At 42.5% G+C, this 27,016-nt stretch overlaps 1 protein-coding gene across 9 annotated transcripts in view; it reads left to right on the top strand.

Annotated features, from left to right (window-relative positions):
- Positions 1 to 27,016, top strand: part of SEMA6A (semaphorin 6A) — a 117,086-nt gene that overhangs the window by 72,262 nt on the left and 17,808 nt on the right. For 4 of the 9 annotated variants that reach the window (XM_075739458.1, XM_075739450.1, XM_075739452.1 and 1 more), the window contains exons 11-18: positions 2,361 to 2,492; positions 5,260 to 5,415; positions 6,837 to 7,013; positions 7,742 to 7,882; positions 7,978 to 8,058; positions 10,021 to 10,079; positions 11,858 to 11,878; positions 19,072 to 19,236. In XM_075739458.1, coding sequence (XP_075595573.1) covers positions 2,361 to 2,492; positions 5,260 to 5,415; positions 6,837 to 7,013; positions 7,742 to 7,882; positions 7,978 to 8,058; positions 10,021 to 10,079; positions 11,858 to 11,878; positions 19,072 to 19,236 — 932 coding nt within the window. The remainder of the gene's footprint in view (positions 1 to 2,360; positions 2,493 to 5,259; positions 5,416 to 6,836; positions 7,014 to 7,741; positions 7,883 to 7,977; positions 8,059 to 10,020; positions 10,080 to 11,857; positions 11,879 to 19,071; positions 19,237 to 27,016) is intronic. The other 5 variants (XM_075739455.1, XM_075739456.1, XM_075739454.1 and 2 more) reach the window with 3 other exon arrangements.

Here is a 27,016-nt window from a genome sequence, read left to right as displayed (position 1 = left end):
TGGGAGAGCCAAGATCCTACGCTCTCCTGCTGGCTGGGGAGGAGGGTCCCCAGAACACCCACCTGTAATTCATTGTTCGCATGGTTTTCCAAAAACATCAGTTCAACTGTAAAGATTTTATTTCCATCACACCTTATAATATGTTTCTCTTGAAGTTATTAGAAGGGTAACTGTGTCTAATTATTGAGGTCTCCCAGAGAAGTTAAAAAAATAGTAGCATTCTAATTAAAAAATGTATTGCTGTATCACAGAGTAACATTTGAGCTGAAGGGGGAATTTTATTGCCGAAATTCATCTGGTTTTGCTGTACACTTGCCACCTTTTGTCAAAGCCTGACCTCACTGAGGTCATGCACAGAACTGACTTCAAATAAGAGTAAGCCCAGGCCTGTAATGTATAATCACTGCTTTTGACATCAAAACAATAGGAACGGCAATGGAATAATTATGCCATCAATAGGGAATACAGGCTTAAATTAAGATATATTTTTATGCAAATCAGATTAATAAAAACAAGTGAACAAACAGAGTTTCAGCATTAAAAAAATAGGTTGTATCTTGAGATTATCTCAAAATTGAGATTGTCCTCCCCCTCTGCTAGTATTTCCTGTAGTATGTCATAAATAATACTTTTCCTTAAACCCTGCATTCTAAAATCTAAGTATTTGATGTTAAAATCAAGGTACTGTTTTATAGGCCCCAGTTTTTGTCAGATATTAAAGATGACAGGAAAGCACATAAGCTTGGAGACATCTCATTAACAGACCTACCTCTGACATGGACGCATCTCTCTCATTCCTCCTCCACTAACGAAAACCTGCAACAAATACCTTTGATCTCTGGACCAAAACTTCCCCCTAGAGTGAGCTGGAAGAGATTCCCCAGTCTAAGGCGAGGTCACCCAGGGTAGAAGCTGGTGATGGGTTGTAGTCCAGTGGCTGGGAGACGGCTCAGCTGTGACCCGCAGTACTCCTTCCTTATGGCTTTATCACACTGTGGACCCACAAACTGCTGTCCTCAAGAGTAAAAGCTCTTGCAGTCTTCTGCAGGGCAGCCATCCCTCCATCACGGTGGAGTTATGTGTTGAGCATAGTTCTCAGCGCTTTTAGTTCTGTATAGCACACATCAAGATTTTAGGGTTGTTTTTTCTTTAGGGCTGAATTCAGCAAAGTGCAGATTCAAGCCGGAGTGGGTCTTGAGGTGTCTTTTAGGGTGAGGTCCTGTGCGTGGCCAAATATATACACTTGACCAAATCTTATATTGACATACATGTGGCTGCCTCTATTTAAAACTCTTGCTGTGTAGTATCATGTTAATATAGAGCTTTGAAGTTTCCTTCCGTATAACGACACAATCTGTGGAGATCAAAGTAAGACTATCTCTCTACTTGTTGTTTCCTTCAGTAATAAGCATTTTGAAACCTTTTAATATTCAAACAGTTTTCTATCAATTTATATACCTTTATAACCTACTAGCTAAAAGCAGGATTGAAAGCCTCAGCCAGCTGGGTTCATGCTATTTACTTGATAAAATCAAGCAGTGAAAATCAGACACAAATACAGGAGTTCATGTGTAAAAAAATGAAAGGTGGGTAAATGAATAATTCATGCTTCCAAGTGACTGACCCTAGGAAACCCCTAAGACTTTCAGAAAATATGTAGGTAAGGATATAATTATGTTTAGACAATGCTATTGTGCAGTTGCATGCAAATAATCAAAAAGTTGACATTTACAACTTTATGATCTAAAAATAAAGTTGAATTTGCTTCTATAAGCTTTTTATATCTCATTGAGTTAAGCAAATTCCTGAGCATAGTTAACTCCTTTCTGTTGGGAAAACTTGGTGGAGATCAGGCTGTGGGAGGATGGAGTAATAACATGTAAATGCCAGGTCGATGGCACATTGCAGCACGCTCCCAGTTTGATCAGCACAAACTGCTGAACTGTCTGCAGTGTATTTTTGAGGCATGACAAGGACTGTGAGAATTAATACTGAGAGATGTTGTAACTTACAAGAACTTGAATTTCCAAATAATGGGCTCTGAATGAGACTGGCTATTACTCCTCATGCATCGCCAGTGGTACCCAGCATTTCCCAGATTCTTTCCCTTCTTCAAGATTATTGCAATTACTTCTTTCTATAGAGGCTTTGAAACAAATTGTGCTGGCAGGACCTATCTGCTGATTGGTATATTTCAGACTTTTCCATGGTGCTGGCTTTTCCTGTCAATACTCAGAGGTTACAGAGTTCAGGATTGAGTAGCCTGTGACAGGAAGACTTCTATACAGCATGTTTTTCACTCAAGATTTTATGCATAACTGCAGAATGAGTAACAATTTCTGGGAAATGTCACTTTGCAGCATCCCTGGCTCTGCAGTCTGTGCCTATGACATGCTTGACATCGCCAACGTATTTACTGGGAGATTCAAAGAACAAAAGTCTCCAGACTCCACATGGACACCAGTTCCTGATGAACGAGTGCCCAAGCCCAGGTATGTTTAATGTATAGTGATATTGTTCTGTTCCTGCACACAGAACAGAGGTTTTTGATAATTTGAACAGCCTTGTAAGTTGCAGATACAACTGAAGATACATCTTGTAACAGTAAAATAGAAATTGAGTTGCATTTGGATCTAAGGTATGCAACTGAGAATTTTTCCACTTAAACAAGATTTGTGTAACATAAATCAGGCCAGTGCCAGATTCACTTGGTTAGAATAATCTATCACTTAAGAGTGGTATGAGTTACACACCTGTTGCAAATTGGTTCAGTAATAGATACATCTCATTACAAAGCCTGCACCAGTTCTATGGTTTGCTGTTCTGCAGTTAACATGCAATTTATGTGCCACAGACAATGCATCATGGGCAGAAAAAAACAACATTCCATCCAAATGGAGATTCAGTTTGCCTCATTCCTCCTATGAGTTGTTTTCCCTGCTTCCACTTCCCTCATGCTTGCATGTGGCTCCTCCATTACACACTCTTCATATTTCCTACAAGGACCCATTTTGTATAAGTTGCTGTTGACAGCCCCTTGTTAACTCATTTACACCAGTGGCATTTTGCTCTGAGAACATGATATGAATGTCGATAAAGCAAATTCACTTATCTCAGTCAAGCTCTACCACTTTAATGTATGTTTTACATTCCTTGTGATATCTTACATAACAAAAGAAAAACACATCTGAAGCTCTCTAGTGGCAACTGAGCTTCTGCCTAAATCCAAATTTGGCCCATCATGTTTTAGAGTTGCCAAGTATAGTATTGCCGTGCTGTCTTTATTCTGAAGTTGTCACTCAAGAGAAGAGCCTGGACTTGACTGGAGAATCTGGTAAATTCACTATCTGTTTCAGTCTGAGCCTTAGTAAGGCACCTGCTAGCACTGTTGCTGGATTTTCTTCTCCTTTTTGCAGTGTTTCAACAACTCTTTGACGTGATGGGCTGCCTTGGTAGTGCAAGGCTGCATGAAGGCTCCAAGGTTGTTTGTTTGGAACTGACTCAGATAAGAGAGTATTGGCAGGGAAGGGGGAAGGGAGCGAGAGAAATCTTGTCTTTCAGTGGGAAGGAAGAAGAGAAAGTTGCATTATGAGTTTGTGGGATGAGCCAATAGCAGGCTAACAGTTATGATGAAGAGGGGATAATACTGCTCCTTCTAAGCCAGCAGGAGGTAATGTGAACTGAATTGGTGAACACTGTTTCATGTAATATTTGGCCATCAATCTGCTTAATAGAAATAATCATTACTTCTAAATCACGTTGAAATGCACGAGAGGCACAAGATGCTTTTGAAAGAAGGTCACTTCTATTTGGATATCTCAGTATGGTGCAGAAACGTTAGTGCTCCTACTGATCGTAGCATTTCTTAAGAAACATACCAAAGCCTTTCAGGGGCCTCGCTTCCCTTTTTGGCTGAGGGCCACAGCAGGGTTTACTCGGTTTTATGTTTACTCGATTAAACCAGTTTTGAGATTAAAACAGGATTAATCCAATCATGTGATTAGGATTTAGGAGGAAATAGGCCTCTAGATTAGATATACAGAAACTCTAGGCACCACGGTGCCAGAAGAGTTCTCTGGGAATGTCACCTCATGAATCAGTGCCCTTGCAAGGACCTAGGAGATCAATGATGCCCTTGGTTTCTCCTTCTCTCCCTCTATTGCTAGTTCTATATGCAGTTACAAGACAACCAGAACATTTCAGATGCGAGGAGGCAGAGCACAGAGTCTCTGCATGTAGTGTTCATTGTGTAGCTGTGTGGGACCAGACGCTTTGACTCATGTAGTCCCCTCCAGTCCTATGCTGCCTTCCTACATAACAGTTAGTTGCCTAAGGTTTGAGTATTTATCTAAATCTGAGTGACAGATATGATAGGACCAGCGCTATATTTTGTTCAAGTTGGCATTACTCCATTGATATCAGTGGTTCTACCCACGTCAGAGCAGGTGAAAATTGGACACTGCAGCATGTTTATGAGTGGGTGGTCCATCTTTCATCTTCCCATTTCACAGTGGCTCAAATGCTTGAAGAATCATAATGCTCTAGGAAATAGGATCAAATGGACCTTTTGTTGGAGAAAATAACCCACAAAATATTAATAACAGGCAAGCATTTTGCTGCTTTCTATGTAGAGGTGATCTGTCCAGGCAGGAAGGTTAAGTTACCTCTGAGGAGCAGGTTAGATTTTAGGAATAGGATAAGCAGGTTTGCATTTAAGTTGTCAAAGAATGATTAGATAACATTTTGGTGAAAGTCCTCAGTATGCTACCATACTTAATCATCTCATCCAAATTGAAAGAAGGGTAAAACCAATTTTACATGGATGCTGGCTAGGTTATCTTCTCCAATAGTCTGCTTTTCCACTTCTTTCTGTTAGAGACTGTTTTTATTCCAGGAAAGAGCTGTCAACTAGGCAAGTTGCAGATCAGAAAGCTCATGTGCCAGTGGGCAGCATCAAACCAACTGCACACATGCAGTGATTAGGTTCCATGTGAGTGGATGAACTACAAACAGTGTGTGTCACACTCCTGCTGAAGAAATGTCTTTGTACTTTTAGGTGACATGCTAGGTCCTTTTGAGTGGAGGACAGAGCAAGATTTTAGGCTTCCCTGAAGGGGCTGAACAAGTCCACCAGACTTCTCAGTCCTCCATTTAAACCTTTGTAATGCACATCAGATTTCACTAAGGGTCTCATTACAAAAGGAGATCTACGCTAGGCATCAAATAAGTGTTCTGACTTTACCCTCCTGTTTTATTTAGGCCCGGTTGCTGTGCTGGCTCTACATCATTAGAAAAATATGTAACTTCTAACGAGTTCCCGGATGATACTCTGAACTTCATCAAAACACATCCACTGATGGACGAGGCTGTACCTTCCGTTGTCAATCGACCCTGGTTCCTGAGAACGATGGTCAGGTACGTACCTCCAAGTAGACTCATGTCCTCATTATAGCTGTCAAGTTGTGCAAATAGTCTTGCGCAGAATACTCTCAAACTCTGTAAACATCCTTGGTGTGCTGGGCATGAATCCAGCTAGGAATGATGGCAGCGCTGAGCAGATGCCGCAGAGCTCCCTGAGCAGCTTTCAAGACAGGAAAAAACCTCAGTCCTTTCCAACCACACTGTGCTGAAACCGGATCTTGGAGGAAATGCAGTGAAGGGAACGTTGACCTGCCTGTTGGCTTATGGGTCAGTGTTTGAGACAGCTCTGTAGAAAAATTTGGGCAGGGAGCAGCAGACAGCCCAGGGATGTGTACACAGGATACAAACATGTCTGCCAGGATATGTTCACAGGATATGAAGATGTCTGTCGGGATATGTACTGGTATGTTTTAATATTTAGAGAGGTGTACAGGCAGAAGTAATCACATAATCTGTATCCTTTCTATGGCAACAAGAGAAAAATAATAATGAAGAGATTTGAACAAAGACTCATAAATCGGCAAGCCTCAAATACACCATCCCCCTCCTATCAAAATACATTCCCACTCTCTGCTGTGGTCACTACACTGCTTATCTACCCTCCAGTTGTGAACAGAATAATGTGACTAACTTTTGTCGTATTTTCCTCTCTTCCTCTGTACAAGTGTAGAGTTTTGTGCCGGGCAGTGTTTAGCTCTGGAAGGGTCTGACTTAGTTTTAGTAATGTATCTTCTGTCAAGTTTTTGTGTCAGGTTCTGTACTTCCAGCCAAAAATGAGAGCAGCAAGCTCTGCAGAGCGCTTTTCTTTGATTGCCAGTACCAGGTAACTGGTACCAAATCACCAGTACTCGTTTTCAATAAATTGTGTGTATCATCTCAGCACTGAACTTGTTTAGTGGCAGTTGTGTGATTGTTTTTAGTGATGTAAAATGGTGTTTAGTGTCTCACTATTGCACTGGCACAGCTTTTCCTGCCAAAAAAGTTGAATGTAGATCAGTTATCATTATTGTTGCTTTTAATGTGACAGAGCTTGAAATTTAAAAAAAGAAACTCACTGTGCTGATTTTATTTCCCTGCCTGAAGAAGTCACCAGGCAACTCCTTTGCCTTTGATTTGAAGGATAATTCCTACATGGCCTCCCTCAGATTCTTAGCACCCCTTCAGCTTTCAGCAAACATTTCTGCAAGCTATTGGACGTACGGACATGTAGACAAACACTTGAAAATTCCCCACCTTTTGGGGAGCCCAAATGGTAGGGTCTGTGTTGACTTACAGGGTTATTCAGCTAGGAATAGTGTTTAAATATGTCATGTGGTTGCTAGAAGGCTACCATGCAGTTATCTGAAGTGGAAAAAGCAAAAAAATAAATTGCAATTTAAGCCCAAGTGATGCAACATGCTGTATTGTTATTCTAGATATCGCCTGACCAAAATTGCCGTGGACTCTGCTGCTGGGCCATATCAGAACTACACCGTGGTTTTCTTGGGATCAGAGAAGGGAATCATCCTGAAGTTCTTGGCACGGACAGGAAACAGTGGTTTCCTAAATGACAGCCTTTTCCTGGAGGAGATGAACATTTACAATCCTGAAAAGTGTGTATCTGATTCTTTGTACTTATGTATGGGTGACTTTGAACTTCCGATTTCCCAGAGAGTAGGTTGTCCCACAAAAAGGGAAGTGGTTAGAGAAGCCAAGTTTTTTGAGTAATTTTGAATTGTTTGGGGAGGGGATGTCTGCTTATCAGTCTCTACATTTCAATAAGGTATTTTTTATTCAGTATGTGTAGAAAATAGCCCATCCTATGCAGCAGTTGATGGATAATTAAAAGTGAAATTCTGCAAAGGAAGATTAATTTTCTAATCCTATAAAAAAACCCTGATTCCTCTCCAAATAACTCAACAACCAGCAAACTGTTCGCCAAGGGAAATTTCCCGCATTTCAGCCTTCCTCAAATATGCCTAAGGGGGCTTTGAAGTGATCCGTAATCATGCAGAAATTTCAGCTACTTTGAGTGCTGGAGAAGAATAAACACAAAAAATGAAGGGCCCTCAGAAAGCTTGTCTGGTGTGCTGTCTCTCTCCATTTCTTATTCCCCCATCCCATGCATTTTTAATACTAACTTGTATGTCTATCAGTGTTTTTAGTGGCTATTGTGTGTTGTTTTTCCTTGGCTTGTTCAATTCTACCTTTATTGGGGTTTTTTTGTGGGAGGATTTTTATTTTGTTTTGTTTTGTTTTTCAGCTTGAGAAATCATTAAGTTTTCATCTAGTTTCCCAGAAGAACTCATTTATAAACTTATCTCACTTTTTTTCCAATCAGGTGCAGCTACGACGGCGTGGAGGACAAGCGTATCATGGGCATGCAGCTTGACAAGCCCAGCAGCGCCCTGTACGTCGCCTTCTCCACTTGTGTCATCAAGGTTCCCCTGGGACGTTGCGAGCGTCACGGCAAATGCAAAAAGTACGTGTTTTCTGGTGGCTGTCAACAGCCCCTGCGCCAGGCGTGGGGAAGGCGGGAGTGCTCATGAATGCCATCTTGTGCTCTTCTTTGTCCAGGGCCTGCATTGCATCCCGAGACCCCTACTGCGGATGGGTGAGGGAGAGCGGAGTGTGCGGACAGCTGGTCCTTGGCTCCAAGTGAGTAAGGGCTCTGGCTGGTGGCGCCAGGCAGTCTTGGGCAGAACTATTTGAAACATGGGGCTCTTGAGGAAGGAAAAATATGGGAAGTGTTTGTTTCTACCTTATTTGCATTCACCTCTGATACGTCTCACAAATTATTTTGATGTCAACTCCCAGCTGATTGGTAACTGCTGAAAGAGTGGGAAGAAGAAAATGAAAGAGCTGGATTGAGGTCCGCATGTTATTGAAAGGAGGGAACTGGATGGGTATGTCTGGACCAGCCCACACTGGAGCCATCACAGCTGATTAAAGAGGCAATAGAATCGAAATTAAATTACTGAAGCAATTTGTCCACTGAAAACAGAACCAGTCCTTCTAATTTACTGTGCATTACTAAGAGGAATCACAGAGCACAGTAAGAGCTTAAAGCAGATTCAGAGAAGTGCTGGATCTCCCCTTGCTTAATAGTACAATTTAATTATTTTATAATAATGGAAGTCTGTGAAGGTTTGTTTAAATATGGTTACTAAAGCCTCCTTGCAGGGAGCAGACCCACTTCAGAGCTCTCATTTCTTGGCTGCATCTGACACACCTCATGCTTGCCCACTCTGAGGTATAGCTATACTTCCTCAGGGTAGTGGTGGAAGTGTAGCACAGACATTGCACAACCTCAACAGCCCCACAGCTGGCCACGCTTAACCCTGCTTCTGTCAGGTCTTCAGTATATAATAGATGAGTTACCATCCCTGTGCTTGTGTATTGTTCTTAATTTTCTATTTCAGTTCAAATTGTTTTGTCCACTGGGGATGCCATAGGTATATCTGTCTATATAAGCTTTACTACTAGAGTGTGGTCTGTTCCTGACTGGACATTTGGCAGGATAATATTAAAATACACCTATGTCCGTATCAGGCTTTCTCAGCATTCCCAAAGTGCTTTAGTCTTTTTGCACTTCCATGGCAAGTTGTAGGGGACTTCCAAACCTTACTCTTAAAAGCAGCCCCCCCCCCGCCCCCTGCCCCGTTTATCAATAGATCCATCAAGACAGAGGCAGCAGCTTGTGGTGGTGCAGCCCAGAGGTGAGCAAGGCAGGTCACTCTCTGTCCAGCAGATAGCACTTAGGAACGGGATCCAGATCAGATGTGAAGATGTCTGGTGAACTTCTAAACTAGCCAGCAGGAGGTAGAGATGTTAGGTGCCCTCCTGGAGCAGGTGAGAATTGAGCATGAGTTTTAAGAACATGGAGCTGGGAATGAGGTGCCTGCAAGGGTAATTATGCCTCACAGGCAGGATCCTAACTAATGTAGACAAGGGCGTGTGTTGGAGGTTTTCCAAGGCTCTTGTCATTCACCTTTGACCATACAGGAAGTTGGAAGAACAGCTTCACTAGTTGGCCAAAATCACAGCCAGAAGTTAGGAGTGTAAACTGGGCATGTCAACTAGAAAAGACTGTGTTTTTCAATAGAGCCCCCTGAGTTCAGTGGAATGCCTGCTGTGGACTGGCACCTTGCAGCCTCGTCCAGCACAGTACCTAAATGATTGCTGAAATGCAGGTTATCTTCCCCCAGCACAGTACCTACCCAATGGATTAGCTTCCTTCTCACGTCAAAGTATTGGTGCACCTTGTCTACTCTATGAATAAGTTAAGATAAGAAAGATCATAATTGCTCCTGGTAATGTTATATATTATAGAGTTAACAGTTTAAAAAATATCTCTTTGCCTCCTTTGACAATGAGGCATGCAGTGGATTTTTAAAAAGTAATAGTAAAAAGACAAAGCATCATCAGAAGGCAAGAAATCATTAAGCAATGACAAATAACTCAAATGTCTGTGTTGCAATTTTTCACCCTTTGTGTGGAAGTTTGAAAGAAACAGCCAGTTTCGTGGCAGGACTTTATTTCAGCTGCACATGTGATAATTTCTTTCTGGTGGTGCCTGTGACTGTTATTATTCATACTGTTTTGTTTCTTTCTATTTAGATTGGCATTTGAACAGGACATAGAACATGGCAATACAGATGGCCTGGGTGACTGCCAAAGTAAGCAAAGCTTTTACCCTCTGTTTACCATGTGTCACAGCATCCTTCTGAATGCCTCAAATCACCATTACCTGTCAGGCATTCTTTTATAGCAATGTGAGCCACAACAGGGACAGTAACTGCAGCTAGCAATGCAGGTTCAGAAGAGGAATGGTTGTTTAAATGTATTTAAATAAAACAGCCCACTTGGTGTGATTTATACAAACACTGGACTTAAAAGCAGTTATATAGTGAGAAAACCTCAGTTCTAGAGGATATTGATTATAGCAATGACAGAATGAATTGGGTCTTCATTGTCTTTATCAGCCATGTGGTTGGGTTGTTTATGTAGATGTACAGAAGTGGCTTGGTTTCTTGGTGTGGACTGTGACTTGGACTAGATTCCCATGCTGGACAGGGACACAGTGAAATGGATCTTCAGCTTTGGATCTGGATCAAGAAGTGGGAACTACTTAGTTTGTGAGTCTTAGTGGATTTTACATACAGGCTGGACAACATAGTGGTATTAAGAAATGTTAATGGTAAACCTAAGGTACTGACAGTATGGTTTGGAAGCTTAAACAGTCTTTAAACATTTATCTTTTGCACTGAGGTGCTTAAAAGTGCACAGCTTGCACTGCATGCAAAGAAACCTCGCATGCTGATTTCTGAGCCTTCAGGAATACAAACATCTGTGTTCAGGACAGCTCTTGTTCCAAATGTTCTTGCCAAGGTTGGTTTAATTCTGAGCCCCAAATAGTATTTATAAACCTTATGAAATCAAGAGTCACATTCCTTTCAGTGCAATTTGCACTGATGCCTGTAGATGCAATAAAACTGCTGAAGCTGAGAAAGTAATGTACAGTGAGAGTCATTACTTCTGGAATACAAAGCCAAGTAACGGAGGGCTAGAGTGTGCTGTGGGATACAGTGCAGGCCAGCTGCTCTGGACAAAGCCAGATCTTTCTCATGCCTTGTGCATCCTTGGTCAAGAGCCATTACTGTGATCACTGTGCTTGAGGGAGTACAAGGATTTCAACCTCTGCATGCCCCCCCATCTCAGCTACACCTCCCTCTGCCTCTGCCCTAAGAGAAGGTTACATAGGCTGTCTCTAGGTTTTTTGAAGGAGGTCTGCACATAGTCCCTCCTGTGCTCCCTGTAAAACAGGTTAGCACCAAAATCAGGTCAGTTCCCAGCTGGTGCAACTTTGCCCTTTTCAGCGAGTTCTGCTCTGCTTGGGCAAATAGGTTAGACAGGAGTGGAGTGTACCTGATATCAGTTAATAAAAAGAAGGGTAGGAAATTACTCAGAAAGACCACATCGTGCTCAGGGGGAGAGATCTGCTCCTGTGCAGAGAGCAACAAAGCCCATACCCTGCTTAAATCCCTCTTTAGCCCTGAATGATGCATTGAAACTCCACACTGCACAGGGGTACATTTCACTCTCCGTTAACCCAGCTGATCTTATTATTTCCTGTGGTCTTGGGTCATGTGAGTTTTCTCCTCATTGATTCACCTTGCTGGCTGCATCACCTGTAGTGCCTTGCGTTAGATTAGGACTTGATCTTGCAAAGAAAACCATGGCAGGGAGGACACTGGCCTTCCCACTTGGTATCCCTTGCACTTTCAAAACCAGACATTGTTTTCAGGTATGTCTGAATATTAGTTTTGCCTGGTTCCTTAGGCTACTAATCACATACATATAAATATCAGCTGAAGCATAGAAGGTTGCTAGCAGCAAACTATTAAAAAGAAAAAATGAGAGAGAAATAATCATTTTTCCCATGTTTGTCTTTCAGATTCCTTCGTAGCCCTGAATGGTAAGGAAGTTCTTAGTTTCATTATTTACTGACAGCAAATCCATTTTGGAGGAATCACTTTTTACTAAACTTTTAAGTATTTTCATACTTTTGTTTTATTTAATGTTTCTTCCCAATTTATTTTGTTCATAGACATTTCAACTGCTTCACCTGATCATGAAATGTCTTACGACACAGTGTATGGTCAGTTTATGACTGTTTTTAAAAATTCTCCCCAGATCCTTGTGTTAGCTAGTAGTTCCTGTACTCAAATAGCTATTAGCCTTTTTTGAATTGTTTTGTCTTGTTTTTGAGGGCCTGATTCACTAATCACAAGTAGGATTAAGTCATACCTCTTGATTTTCAATACCTCTTTTTCAGTCCTCCTTCAAAACTGTCTCCATTGAATTAAAGTCAGATATGGCCTATTTTAATGGCACACCAGCAGACGTGATTAAGAGCTTGCTTCATCTGAACACTCAGACACAGGAACACTTGGGTACAGTGATGCATCTTATCTGTTGGTTAGGAAAAACAAAATAGCAGCTCACATCCCACTCATGAGTTGTCCAGGCTGGTGTCATGACTGCTACAGCAGCCAGATACCTTAGGGAAAGGAGCAGAACCGTCCCTAGATTACAGAAAGATCTCTCATAATGAAAGTTAACATGTTACCCATGTCACTTGAGACTGGGTTATGCCTCAATTCCTGAAAGTTCCTGTCACTTCTAGGGCGAGTCATTTATGTTGTCCAGGCTTGCAGTACCTTAGTGCCTGAACAGTGCCTGGTCTGAAAAAAAAAAAGGGATTCACATTGCAGATTAAATGACCTGAGCTGAAGAGGAGCATTTCTACAAGCCTAGAGTAGTATTTTCCCGTGAGGCAGCTGTTAATCCGTGCTTACAATACTTTCCACCGCTTTGTTCTTTATATTTGGAAGTGGATTACTCTGGTACTTAGAGTGCAGAATAAATGTCTTCATGAGGAATTATTGCAGAATAAATAATCACTTTAAACTCAAACCTAGACTTATATCACAATAGTTTCTCTTTATAGATACCCTGAACAAACACAAGTTCTCACAAGCTTGTGGTATTGCTCCCAGTGAAGTCAATGGGAAATGTCCATGTGGGGTGGGAGCTTGCCTGTGAAGTTGCTTTCAGGCTGTACAAGACTAGCAGTTCATGAGAGCTAGGGCAAATTCACCATATGTTTGGCTGAATGTAGCAAGAGGTAGGTTAGTGTGCAGTTGTGATGAACGTTTAATTGATCCCTTCATCTCGTGCCTGCAAAATATGTAGGTACAAAGCAGAGCAGTACAGCAGCATATAAATAACTGGAGGCACAGTAATACTGTTCAACATTTGTAAAAATAAAATCAAATTCCCCATGTTGTTTATTACCAGGAAATGGAAAATTTGCAGGTGAAACTTGTTTGAAAGTATAATAATGAAAACCAGTTAAGGGAATATATAAAATCAAAGACAAGTTGAGACTTTGTAGTGTATAGAAGACTCATGGTTTCATCTGCATATACAACTTGTCCTTTCTTTCATTTGAAAATTGCTATATTTGCAATGCACAGAGCAATAATTAAAGAAGAGTAATAATCAAATCTGTACTGCTGAATGTGAAAAAAAAGAAAATGTCCCTGGGCATAGTGCTGGTGTGCCAGAAATGTCCTAGGTTTTCTGCTTCTAAGTGCATTTGTAGGATGCACAACTATAGCTGTGAGGCTGTGGTTCTGGATCCCATCAGCTACTCTGTTAGGAGGGACTTGAACAAAAGCTGATTTTTTTAATCTGACCAAGAAAGCGTAAAAATGGTTCAAGTGAGCAGGAGGGTGAAAAAAGCTGCAGTCTCAGGGAGTACAGGTTACAAAAGGGGTCTATTCTACTGTCCCAGCCTGTCAAGCCCAAAGACAGACTCCATGAATTAACCCAGCTCTTCAAGTAGGACCCTACTGCCAGAGGCAATAGAGAAATGCTGAGCCAACATTACCATTGGTTCCCATTCATGCCATGTCTTTCACACGTGATTTCATTCACCCTCCTCAGGTACATCCTGATAAAGTGGTCTCTAGGCAAGCCAGCTCTTCCGTTCATGTGAAATACCCATTCCGATACATGCAGTGTTTCTTTTCACCTACCATGGCAAAATATGAAAGGAAATTTGCTAGTTGCCTCTATTGATCATTCACATGAGAAGTGTAAAAAATTCCAGCATGAGGTAGTAAACCAGTCTCAGTAAACATACTCATGTTTGCTAACTGTAGTGACTGCTCTGAGTAATATTTTTTCTTGGGAAAACTAAAATTATAAACATGGTGCATTTTAATGTTATTGAGTACAGTTAAATGCATAAATAAATGGTATTTCATAATAGATTAAATCTCAGAACGCTGGAATATACCAGAATGCCAACCACATGAATGTTCAGGGCACTTTTTGATCCGGTGGGCTAAGTATATCCAAAGACATCTGAAACTCCAGTTGCAAAAGAAGTCTTGAGGCCTGATTCCCTTGATTACTCCACTGTAAATCAGCTCACTTCAATGGACTTACTGCCAATCTGTAGCAGTGTGAATGACAGGAGAACCAGTCTTTGTATTTCTGGCATCAGACTCCTCCTCAATTTGGCAGATGGGCTCCCTTTTCTGGGGCATTCTCATATGATCAGTTGTAAACAAGCAAAGTGCAAAGTCCACGCAGGTGACTGTTCAGGTGCATGCCTTTGACACCCAGGGAGAAGATAGTAGGCTGAAAGTCTGGCTACAGAAGGTCAAAGAAAAATGATGCAAGAGCCATATAGTTAAACAAGGAGATTAGGCTAGATTCCTCTGCAAAATTGTAAGCTGCTTCAATTACCTTTGGAAACATCAATTCTTAGTGAATTGGGCCCTTATTTTACCCCCTAGCCATAGTCCTTTCTCCCTCTGTAGTATTGATTTAGCCTTTCCCTCTAATTGTATAATTAGGTTGCTATAGCTGTTAATAGGATAGTGTGCAGACATCTTAACCTCTGAGATCCTAATGACTTGTGCATATTAGAGCAACTATCAAATACGTATTGAATCCCTGTCTTTGTTTTAAACCTGAAAAAAACTCCTTATTTTTTACAAGTGCACTTCAGAATGAGCTGTAGTCACAGAAGTGCGGCCCTTCTGAATCATTATCCATGCTCGTAGACACTGAGTGCTTTTACTCTCCCTCTATTACTTGATTGCAGCACTCCAAATGAAAAGTTTTTGCAAATAATGGAAGCACCTAAACCAGACTTTTGTAAAAAGTGTGTCTATTTTGATTTTTACATGCTTGCTTTAAACAAAGAAGTTTGAAAAGCACCTTGTCTGCAGTTTTTCAGATGGACTGTTTTAAAACAAAGGCAGTATTGTCTTTCTAGATGTTTAGGTATTAACCAATATTAACACAGAGGTACTGGTCTACATCTCAGATATGCTAAAGCCTCTTTAAATTGCAGCAGAGCCTATTTACACAGTCAGAGTGGTAAAAATGGTGTAATGGCGGGGGGGGGGGGGGGGGGGGGGAATAAGCCCACTAAGTGTTGCAAACTATACAGCACATTGTAAAGGTTTAGTAATGGCTGTGTGTGAGAGGGCTAGGTATGGGTTGCCTGCCACTTCAGTCTTTTCTTGGTTTATGAGAGAAACTTAACTTGCTCATACATTTGTGGTACCACTCTGCTCAGAGGTGAAATTCACCCAGCACGACTGGCTATTCAAGCACTTACAGGACACAGTGGATGCTCTGCTTATGGGAGCAGCTACTGCCCAGTAGTAAGTGCTTGCAGAATACAGCCCTAACACAAGTGGGACAGGTTATTAAGGTCTAATCTGCTCCTGCCCTGCTTCCTCAAAATCATATGGAAGAAAGTTTATCTCAGTTATGTGCGGAAGGTTGTTTCTCGGTGTATACTAGACTAACACATTAGTAACAGAGCGAATAGACTGATTTCTCGCGTTTGTATGAAACCTTTCTCTACCTAACGACCATCTGGTATACATTAATATCTTCACAAAGCCTTAGCTTTCCATTACGAAGAAGTTCTCTAAGTATTTGCAGCATATGGTTCAGGAAATCTTTTTTTTATTATTATTATTTTCAGAAAATGTGTCCCTTAGGCATATATTTCCTCTAGATTACTGTATTAAGAAATGTTTTTCTTTAACCATACTTATGGCTTTTCCTTAGAATTTGCCCTTTGAGCACACCTAATGTGCAAGTGTCTGGGCAGATATGGGCATATAAATGCATATCAAACACAGGCATAAAATATGATTGCTACTTGGCAAGATTTTCTTCTCTTCTACCTCCTTATCAAGCTATGACTAATTGCTTTCTTATGTTGAGTGCAGCACTATTTGTAGGCTGACCAAATATTGTACACATTATTGTGATTGCTGAATGGGGTATTAGCTTGGAGACTGGAACCCCATGAATGCTGGCACTGTGGTTTAGTCCTTAGGGAAAAGCAGACATGGAAATCTCATAATTTCCATTCTGTGGCCTGTTCCCTGTCCTGTTATTTCTCCTATTTCTTGGGGATGAGCACAGGAGTTGACAAGCGTAAAATGGTATAGGGGTGAAAGCTTTCATGCTCCAGCGTATTCTTGTTTCAGGAGGGCACGTGTTTTCAGATGCTGGACCTCTACCTGTCCTTATGGAAACAGGCAGCCCTGCTGCAGGTCTGCTGTGGAGCAGGCAACACGTTTGGATCAGAGTCCACCATCGATCTAACTGTGTGTTACCAATGCTCCCAGCCATGCTGTGGCTTACGGAGACTTTTTAGAAGTGGATAACGTTTGGCTTCTCTTTTCTATTTGAGCGACATTAAAAAACTGTCTTTAACAAAATACAGCTTCTAATTCGCTGTGTTAAAGAAAGATGGCTGGGGCAAACCACACTTTCTATCATGAGAGGTAAAAAAAATACAGTGCCTTTCTCAGTATAAGCCTTCAGCCTGAGGTCCAGAGCTAAATTGTCTTAATGATTAGCTGTAGTAGCTGAACATTGGCTCCGTGGTGAGAACGCTGTGAATCCGACCAATTTTCCCTGCTAAGCATTAGTTGTGTCCAGGTCCTGTGCAAAACACAGTCCAAAGTGCTGCCATATATAATACTGTGCAGTAAATCAAAAGGGGTCCTCGAAAATATATGGAGGAGCACAGACATTTTCTTCCTCTGTAAGATCATTAATATTCAGCAGGACTTCTGTAAATCATAGCAGCATCTTAATAGAAGCTGCAGCTTTTTTGCTGACTTCATCAGTAGTTCAACCCCATGAATCTGGTGAAAGGGCTAGATAAAATGAAACACACGGCTGCATTGAAAAGCTTGGGAGCATTGGTGGACAACTGTTAGATTTTTGGTTGCTAGAGTGAAATTGGGGACCTAGGTTCATCAGCTCTCAGTGTGCTTCTGAGAGCTGGGGCTGGATGGCTTTAGAAGCCATCTAAAGCAGCCTTTTTGAGATACAGCTTCCAAAAGCTTTATGCTTATCCAGTGACTGTTTAAAATAGCATACAGAAACACAGTCTCTACCTGCACAGCTCTGTGCCTTCTTTCACTGTGAGGCTCTAAATTTGGGCTCTTTGTGTTGCTCTATCTCTGCCCCAGCGAGCCTCAAATTATTTTTCTGAGCAGTGAAACAGCATCAAGGGAAGGAGTGGGGAAAGGGTCCCTGCTAGGGCAGTCTGGAGCCTGGTGATTGGACTCCTCTCCAATCACCTCTTAGATGAGAGAGTCTCACATCTAAGGAAAGAAAATTAATTTGCAGGGTTATTAAAAAGGAGGCATGAGAAAGGAGGGGTGCTGTCAGTCTGTCTGGCAGTATGTGAAGAGAAAGCGTTCCCTGCCATTCTGTCTGTGAATATTATGATTCTGTTAGTTTGTGTTCGTGCATGTTTCAAAAACCCCTATTTTGATGGGCTCTTTCAGGAGAGGAGGTAAAGGGAAATATAGTTACTCCACGTCAAATTAACTAGGCCCAGAGCTGCTTGAGTCCTGCTGAAAATAACTCATTTTGGTGCATATGCCAAAAGGGAACTTTCAGAGATGTGTGCATTTTTAAGGTCAAAATGTTGTGGTGTGGATGGAGTTTCAGTGCCCCCTCCCCAGCAGTGACGGATCAGCCCGAGCCACTGGGAAGTCCAGGTTGGAGCCGTCTTTCAGAGTTTGTAGACTCCATGCACTCCAAGCATTTTGAGTGTGGATGTACTTCTGACAATGTAGCTGAAAAGAACGTATGAATCTACAAATACCAAACTGCTGTTAAAATTGTACGGTGTTGCCAGCAGGACATGTCCTGTGAATGTGCTGTTAGTTGGGGTATATTTGATTGGTGAGGAGCTCATCAGCCTTATTCAGGACAGTAGTGACAAGGTCTAGAGTAGTTGTGATGGAGACAGGGCATGCAAGACCTGTGTCCTAAGACGAGGCTGTGGCAGCAGCTGCTGGAGTCATGGGTTCTTGGGCAGATCCACGTAGCAAAGTGTTGTCTTCACTGTCACTCTGAGCAGAAATGATGTTCGGTTTCATACTTATCTCGGAGCCATTTTGGACCACCAGCTCAGACAGGACTAATGGCAATGGTGCAGACAGGTGCGAGCATCTGACGGGCTCTGCATGTTTCCCATCCAGAGGGTGATGTCGCAGTGAAAGCACACCAGTGCTGGGCAGTCCTTCATTCCCACGGGGGCATGGGGCACAGCCACTGACGTCGCCATTTTGTAGCTCTTCTGACATTCCCCTTCATATTAAAAGTTCTTCCATTTTAAATTGTTTTTAAAATTGTTTTTTAACTAAGCCAGTACCAGACAGCGTGGGCTGATACTTCAGCGTCGTTCAGGCATGTCTGCTGAATTCAGCCAAAGGATGCTTGACTCAGATGAAGTGTGCTCACCCTCTTCCATACACATTTAACTCAGTTGAGTAAAAGCATGCAACTGCGAGCGCAGCAGCAGCCCGAGGCATGCGCGCACCTCCTAACACCTCCTCCTGACTGATCTGGAGAGTTCCAATCCCCTGTTTCCTTGGGGCAATGTTTTGAAGGCCTTTTGAAATGTTGCTTAGCCTAAGACAAGGTGTTCGCCCATCACAGAAGAAAAGCAGTGCGTGCGTGCCTGAGTGCGGTGAGGTGGCGTGTTAAGTGACTAATGAGACTTGTCTTCCCTACCTGTATTTATAATGTAAACAGGACACTCCAGTTCCCTAGTCCCAAGCACCACCACTTCCGACTCTCGCACTCGACAGGGTTATGATGCTAGGGGACGCATGCTGGATTGGAAGGATCCGCTTGGTTCATCTGAAAATACAGATCCATATGTGGCAGTTTCATCCCATAATCATCAAGACAAGAAGGGTAAGGCCTTGGAAATGACGTCCTGTGGTGAGGAGGGAGGAGGGGGAGGACTAAACTGTAACTGCTTCCAGCTGGCTCGGAGTAACATGTAATAAAACTCCTGTGCTATAATTAAAAGCTTATCGTAAAGCCTGAAACTAAGCAGCCAATCTCAGAGTCAGTCCTAGATAATTCGCTGCCTGAGGAAACCACACAAAACAAACAGAAGTGTATGCCTTTGCAGTGTGTGTTGTGCATGTGTACGGGAAGGAGGGAAGCAATGGGGATTTATCTCTCTTTAAACTTGATCTCCCCAATGGTCTGGCAGAGGAAGATCCATGGCTTCCCATTGTTCTTAAGGGTGCACTTTTATATTGCTTTTATGTCTGAATTCCCACAGCAGCACCACAGATCTCAGCTAATTTCACATTATTTCCGTCTGTCTTGACGGACAGAGGTACTGAAGGTCTGCTTTAGTTTAACCATTAAAGTAAAACTGACACTCAGCCTAGCCACTGGGTCTAAGTCCCGCTGTCTTCAGTGAGACCCGAGCATCAAATACCTTTGAGAGTGGGGGCTAAGAAGGTCATTAGTGTATTTTAAAAGATTCAGAAGTGATTGCTGGTGGAGACAGATTCTGTGTTGTGTTTTTAAAGCACCAAAAGGTTAGGATTTAGGTATCGTTCCACAGTCTTCAGCCCTGTGCTGAAGCACACTTGGGTCTAATACAAGTGACAGTCCTGTCATTTGGCCTCCAGCCCCCCTTTGCTATACATATGAAGAATTAGGCAGAGAATTACCTAAATTTGCCACTTGAGCATGCTTAGAGAAGGAGAAGCTTTTCTCCGCTGTCAGGATGGTGGTGCCCCCTCATCCCATCTTGGCCCTCCATCGTTCTCCCAGCTCCTTTTAATCTATGTCTCAAAGAGATTAAAATGGTTCCTTTGTATATAGGGGAGTTAGTTAGGTTCAAATAGCTCCACTGCCTAGAGAGGTCTGAGTCCTTGTTATTCTTCTCCAGGGTGTTCTTAGATTGCTTCTCCCAGTCTCTTCTCTGTTGAAGACATTTTGCTCTGTATGGGCTAATTAAGTATTCAGTGGGCCAGGAGGAGGGTGGGTATGAGCAAAACTCACTTGCTGAGTGGTTAGGGCACTCACCAGGGGCAAGAACACACATGAGCTTCAGTCCTTTCTGCTATGAATACTTGATATAAAACACTTAAAATATTAATTGAAATGTGGATTTCAGTCTCTATTGTTCATGCATTTTACATGAAAAACTCATTAGATAAAAGCATCAGCTGTTCCTGGAGAAGCTACTGGCACGCCAGACCTGCTGCTTTGCGTTGTCTGCCCAAACTAGTAGGTTACTAAATCATACTCCATCTGACCCAGTGAATCTTGAATTCTCTGCATTAGCTGTGGAGACTTTCAGCAGGGGGTAATGAGCATGTTAACATTGCAGACCAGTCATCAGCAGAGCTGCACGAGCAGCTGGCAGTGGTCTGGACCCAGGCTGTGAACTTAGTGCCTGTTATTCACAACAGCCCCAGACACGGTGCCTCCCACAGTCCTGGGATATCCTGGATTTCTCACTGAACTCCCCAGGATTGACCTCATAAGCCTTCATGGTTCCTAGCCATGAAGGCAGTGGCCATCACCTGGCTGGCCCAGCAGAGGTGAAGCCTTGAAGAACTTTTCCAGCTGAGGAGACTGGTCAAATTAGGCAGGAGATGCAGTAAAATTTCCTGAGATGCCATGGCAAACATTAATCTAGTAGCCTTGGCTTTTAGGCTTGATGGCAGGAAATGCAATATGAAGATTTGAATTCCTTCAGGCAGAGGATGTGAACTTGTCTCCCACGTCCCAGCAATGAGCTTTTCCTTTAAAAAAGGGAAAAACTGCTATTTGCTCTTTTTTCTTCAACTGCATTTTAGAAGTGGCCCGTGTTCAAACAATTTTTTTTTTCCCCAGAGCTTGATCAGGTAAACATTCTGGGAGAATAACTGCAAATCTACAGCAAAAAAGTTAATTTCTAGAACCTGATCAAGCTTACATGCGAGTTAAGCACGCAGCTCCTCTGCACCCTGCAGACTCAGCAGAGGAAGAATTTCAGGCAGCTGCAATATTCAAACTCAAAACCATAACTTAGGGTGCAAGGGACTGAGGGTGCTGAAGGTGAGAATTCAGATTCCTAATTCCTGCTTAAGCTCAGTTTGGGATACTGACCTCATTTTTTAAATTCCTCAGCCCTTGCTCTTCAGGTGTAAAGGGCAATTCAGAAAAAGCGATTTCTGGGTATCACGTATGTAGAGGAGGGAAGTCAGATAAGCTTGCATGCACTTCTAAAGATGGCATGTGATTTACCTTGCACTCGTCTTTCCTCTCAGCAATAAATCAGTGATAATACTGATAGCCATAAAAAAAAAAAACCACAACTTTTTTTCTTTTTGTGTCCAGTCTGTTAGTAACACCTGTATTCAGAATGCTTGTAGTGAGAGGACATCTCTTAGAAAATCCAGTGTTCCCTCTTCTGAAAGTAAGTGGTATCTTTCCTCCACCATGTGAGGAGGGGATGTCATTAAGCCCTGAGGAGAAGGACTTGGGGGTATTGATTGATGAGAAGCTCAACATGAGCCGGCAGTGTGCGCTTGCAGCCCAGAAAGCCAACCGTGTCCTGGGCTGCATCAAAAGAGGTGTGACCAGCAGGTCGAGGGAGGTGATCCTGCCCCTCTACGCTGCTCTTGTGAGACCCCACCTGGAGTACTGCATCCAGCTCTGGGGGGCCCCAGTACAAGAAAGACATGGAGCTGTTGGAGAGAGTCCAGAGGAGGGCCACAAAGATGATTGGAGGGCTGGAGCACCTCTCCTATGAGGACAGGCTGAGAGAGTTGGGGTTGTTCAGCCTGGAAAAGAGAAGGCTCCGGGGAGATCTAATTGCTGCTTAGCAGTACCTGAAAGGGGCCTACAGGAAAGATGGTGAGGGACTGTTTATCAGGGAGTGTAGTGACAGGACAAGGGGGAATGGGTTTAAGCTGAAGGAGGGTCGATTTAGATTAGATGTTAGAAAGAAATTCTTCACTGTGAGGGTTGTGAGGCACTGGCACAGGTTGCCCAGAGAGGTTGTGGATGCCCCATCCTTGGAAGTGTTTAAGACCAGGTTGGATGAGGCTTTGGGCAACGTGGTCTAGTGGAGGGTGTCCGTGCCCATGGCGGGGGGGTTGGAACTAGATGATCTTTAAGGTCCCTTCCACCCAAACCATTCTATGATTCTATGATTCTATGATATTTGATGTTGAACCCAGCTCTCCTGCTGGTGTCAGACAGGGGAGCAGTGTCAGAAACCACCAATAAATGAAGACATGGCCCTTTATGTGCCCAGAGGAATGCAGAGACGTGTATGCATTTTAATGGCATTATTTGTTCTGTGTGGGTCCCTGCTTCACAAATCTTTTGTGAGGCAATGCTTGATAGATGGAAAGCTAGCTCTTAAAAGCATCTTGTATGCCAGTAGCAGCTTCCAGAAGAGCATGCAGTGAAAATATTAATAAATGTATGGCTGTTGGATTCTAATCATTTTCGCTTCAATTCACTGACTGATGAGGTGGCTTACATTCAATAGTTCCCTCCCCAGAGAGTGATGGTTACCAAAGAGCCTTATTAGCACTTGACAGGGTCATTCAAATATCATGCATTCTTTGGTGCCTAATTATGAATATTGACAAAGCTGGAAGCAGTCTACATGCAATCAAAACAATGGCGGCAGAGGTGACCGCATGGTTGTTTACCATTACCACCTACTTGTGTGTTGTTACTCCTTGCCTTGCCCAGTCAGAGCCGGTTGGCTCCAAAATTGCTATTGATTCATTGTTTAAAAGGGCAAAGGAAAGAGTTCTTACACAAAATTAAGTCAGAAAATGTTATGCTTACTATCCTTTTATCAAGATTTTGTTTTCACTTTTCTGTGATTTTTTTTCCTTTCACACATTCATGGATAAAAAAAATTCTTTTTTTTTTTTTAACATTTTCTCTTTGTTTTGCAAGGTGCTTTGTGGTGTTCTTCATTGGTTGTGTCTAATCCTTTGGACAGTGTTTTCTTTCTTTTCCTGTGCTCACAAACAACTTCTTCCTGATTGTACTAATTGTACAGAATCCACTTGCTGCTTTCTTTTCTGTAACACGGGTGCTTTGATGATGTCACATCCATCCATATGCTTCACTTTTAATTCAGTGCAGGCATCTTGGGGAATATCTGTGGGGGTGTGAAGAGGGGGTTCTTTAAAAGGGTTGACTCATGGGAATGTGACATTTGTGTGCCACAGCTTTAGTAGCTAAATATACTCTGGGATTGTTGTTTCTGAGCTACATCACATTTCTTGCCAAGATGAAAATGTGTAGTGCAACCCATAGAGTGGGAACTATGTGTTGCCATCCCACTGGCATTTTCATTTTGGCTATTAAGGAATCTGCCCTTCCTATTGCAGAACAAATTAAAAAAAAAAATCAGCTCTGATTGGGCAAACTGCACCCCTCTCTCCTCTTCTCCTCCTCCTCCCTAGAAAAAAAAAAAAAGAAAAAAAAAACATGTTCTAGAGTATGTTTATGTTTTGTTTCCTTTCTTGCTGTGTTTTAGTCTTAATTTAATTACATTTCTCACCTTTGTTGAAACAGTTTCCCTAACCTCGCCGTCTAACCTTTTCCCCTGCTGCCATTGTACTTGGTCTCCCTCCCTCCGCAGTTGTGAAACTCCAAGGCTTTACCCTCTACACCCCAGTAGTGCTGTAGCACTGTGTCTCTCTGTAGGCGTCCTACTAACGAAGGGGGGAGTAGGCACGTACCACTCATTGAGAGGCCTACGTGAAGAAAACAAAGTGAATTTCTTCAGGAGTAGCTGGCCTTGCCCCTCATTACCCTGCTGCCCTTCTCTGCTGCCTCCTGTCCTTCCTGCCTGCCTTCAGAAATGCCTCATGCTTTTCAAGTCCTGGGTTCATTAGCACAAATGCAGCCAACTGCTCAGTTTTCTCACTCACTCCCTAAATGCCTGGAGCCTGCCTTTCCATCACAGTTTTGATAAATTGGTTGCAAATTTGTGGTTCTGCTACAGCTTCTTCTCCGCAGCATTCAGGTGGACGTGGCTGAGCTGGGCACTGAATGACAAAAGTGTAGCGTTGCTGTTAGCCGGCTTAATGTTTGTGTTCTTACTTGTCTCTGCTTTCATTAAGTGAAGATCATGAGGTGGTATCTCTTTTCCTTATCAAACCTTTTGTCGATATCCATGAAACAATGGTAAAAAACTGATTAGATGCAGGATGTGATGGACACAGTTTACGGAGTTAACAGTTGCTGGTATATTTGGATGTCAAGAATCCTCCTGTAGATATGGTATCTGGTGGCACCTATTATTTTATAGATTGTAGAATCTATATTATGATTTAGAACTGCAGACTTTCCTCTGATAGAGAATTAGACTTCATTAGCAATAGTCGGCTCCTCTATTTGGAGAGGGCCGTGCTACTGTGGAGCCCAAGGGCTGTTCATTTCAAAACCTGACTCCCGAAGATATTAATATTGTACACAGGTGGCAGAGTTACTGATTTTTACTGCGATTATCGCTATTTCAGAGATTTGCCAAGTGCTGACAATGCTTGTCTCTGGAGAGTCTGCAAGTGTTCATGCAGATTCTGCTGCAGTGAGACAGAATTATATCAAACTTCAGGTACAGTTATGCTAAAGAATGTAAAGTGGTGATTTAACAAGATACTTTACAAGTAGACATGAAACAAGAGAAAAAACAATCAGTGGCAAAACAAAGCTTCGGACTCTTTTTTGCATAAATTAAACAACTGGTGTTCATCATGGGAGGGCTGAGTTTTTCACCAGGAAGTACATATGCAGAATATGTTTTTACACAAAAATATTGTTATATGCTAACATGTGCAAAGATGTAAGAGATTCAAAGCATTTTTTTATCAGAGGAAGCAGAAAGAAGTTGTTATTACCTTGCTGGCATTTGTAATAATTCTGAAGAGGATTTAAAGTGGCACAAAATTCATCAAAACTTACCTTTTGAGTCAGTGTTTGCAGGTCTGAGGGGGAGGGCTTGGATTTTCAAGATGAAGCAAGTGCTCTGTATTTGATCCTTATCATTGTCCTGGCACGGTAAGAAGGAACTGACTGATCCTAAAAAAAAGCGTTAGGCTAACAGTTTCAAGTGCTGAGGAAACAATGAAGATCTAATCAGACCAGATCCTTCGCTTACTGCACTTTTAGGTCTTTTGCCCAGAGACTACTAAAACAGTGCTGTGAGAAACAGAGTAGGGAATTTGCCCTGATTCTGTCTATGATTCTGTAGCATTTGGCTGAGATTTGAAGTGAGAGGTGTGGTTACTAAGAGCTGTAGTGCTTCACAAAGGGATTTCACCTACACAAGATAAGATGACATGGGACTTAGTCTATTTAAACTTTTATAAATCCACATCTAGATTAAAACCTATTTATTTTTCCCATTAGGATTTAAATAGAGGTTGGTTGGATGGGTCTATGCTAAACAAAGCCCTATAGATTTTTTTTCTAAAATGTTCTTAGGTAAATTAGCATCAGCTTACTGTAAACATGCCTGGGTTTTTTTGAGGGGAGGGGTGCAGTATTTCCATTTGCCACACATTCTAGCTGCTTGGGTGAAATACTAATTTTTTTTTTTTTTTTTTTTTTCCAAAGCAAATGAACAACTAACCCTATATTTGCCTAGAATGTCTCTAATGAACAACTTGTCCAGGAACTGAATGTCTCAGAGACTAATCACGGCATACCTGCTGTGGAGCACCATTTTAGCTCTGTATGAGATAAATACCGGAAAGCCGTGGTTAGCAGTTAAATGGGACCAGATTTCTCAGCAGAGTTTTTAATGGCCAGATACCTGTGTCACCAGGCCAGGGTAATAACTAGCAAACATGCCAGAAGATTGTTGATTGATGAGAAGCTCAACATGAGCCGGCAGTATGCACTAGCAGCCCAGAAAGCCAACCGTGTCCTGGGCTGCATCAAAAGAGGGGTGACCAGCAGGTTGAGGGAGGTGATCCTGCCCCTCTATTCCGCTCTGGTGAGACCCCACCTGGAGTACTGTGTCCAGTACGAGAGAGACATGAAGCTGTTGGAGAGAGTCCAGAGGAGGGCCACAGAGATGATTGGAGGGCTGGAGCACCTCTCCTATGAGGACAGGCTGAGAGAGTTGGGATTGTTCAGCCTGGAGAAGAGAAGGCTCTGGGGAGATCTAATTGTGGCCTTCCAGTACCTGAAGGGGCCTACAGGAAAGCTGGAGAGGGACTGTTTATTAGGGATTGTAGTGACAGGACAAGGGGTAATGGGTTTAAGCTGAAGGAGGGTCAATTTAGATTAGATGTTAGAAAGAAATTCTTTACTGGGAGTGTGGTGAGGCACTGGCACAGGTTGCCCAGAGAGGTTGTGGATGCCCCCTCCCTGGCAGTGTTAAAGGCCAGGTTGGATTAGGCTTTGGGCAGCGTAGTCTGGTGGAGGGTGTCCGTGCCCATGGCGGGGGGGGTTGGAACTAGATGATCTTTAAGGTCCCTTCCAACCCAAACCATTCTATGATTCTACAATAAGATTGACAACGTCACCATGCTGGAGTCACGGGTATTGCACCAGAGGGCTGTGCAGTCGGCATTGAGGGAATACACCAGACTTCTCCAGAGGAATGGCACTGATCCGTCCTCTGTTCCGTCTTGCATGTATGAGCTGTCTGCTTGCAGGACTCGAGACAGCTAATCATCTCAGATTGCATCAT

The sequence above is a fragment of the Balearica regulorum genome, chromosome Z (assembly GCF_011004875.1).
Source record: "Balearica regulorum gibbericeps isolate bBalReg1 chromosome Z, bBalReg1.pri, whole genome shotgun sequence".
In the NCBI taxonomy this organism is placed as follows: domain Eukaryota; kingdom Metazoa; phylum Chordata; class Aves; order Gruiformes; family Gruidae; genus Balearica; species Balearica regulorum.
This window is presented reverse-complemented; position numbering and strand designations above follow the sequence as displayed.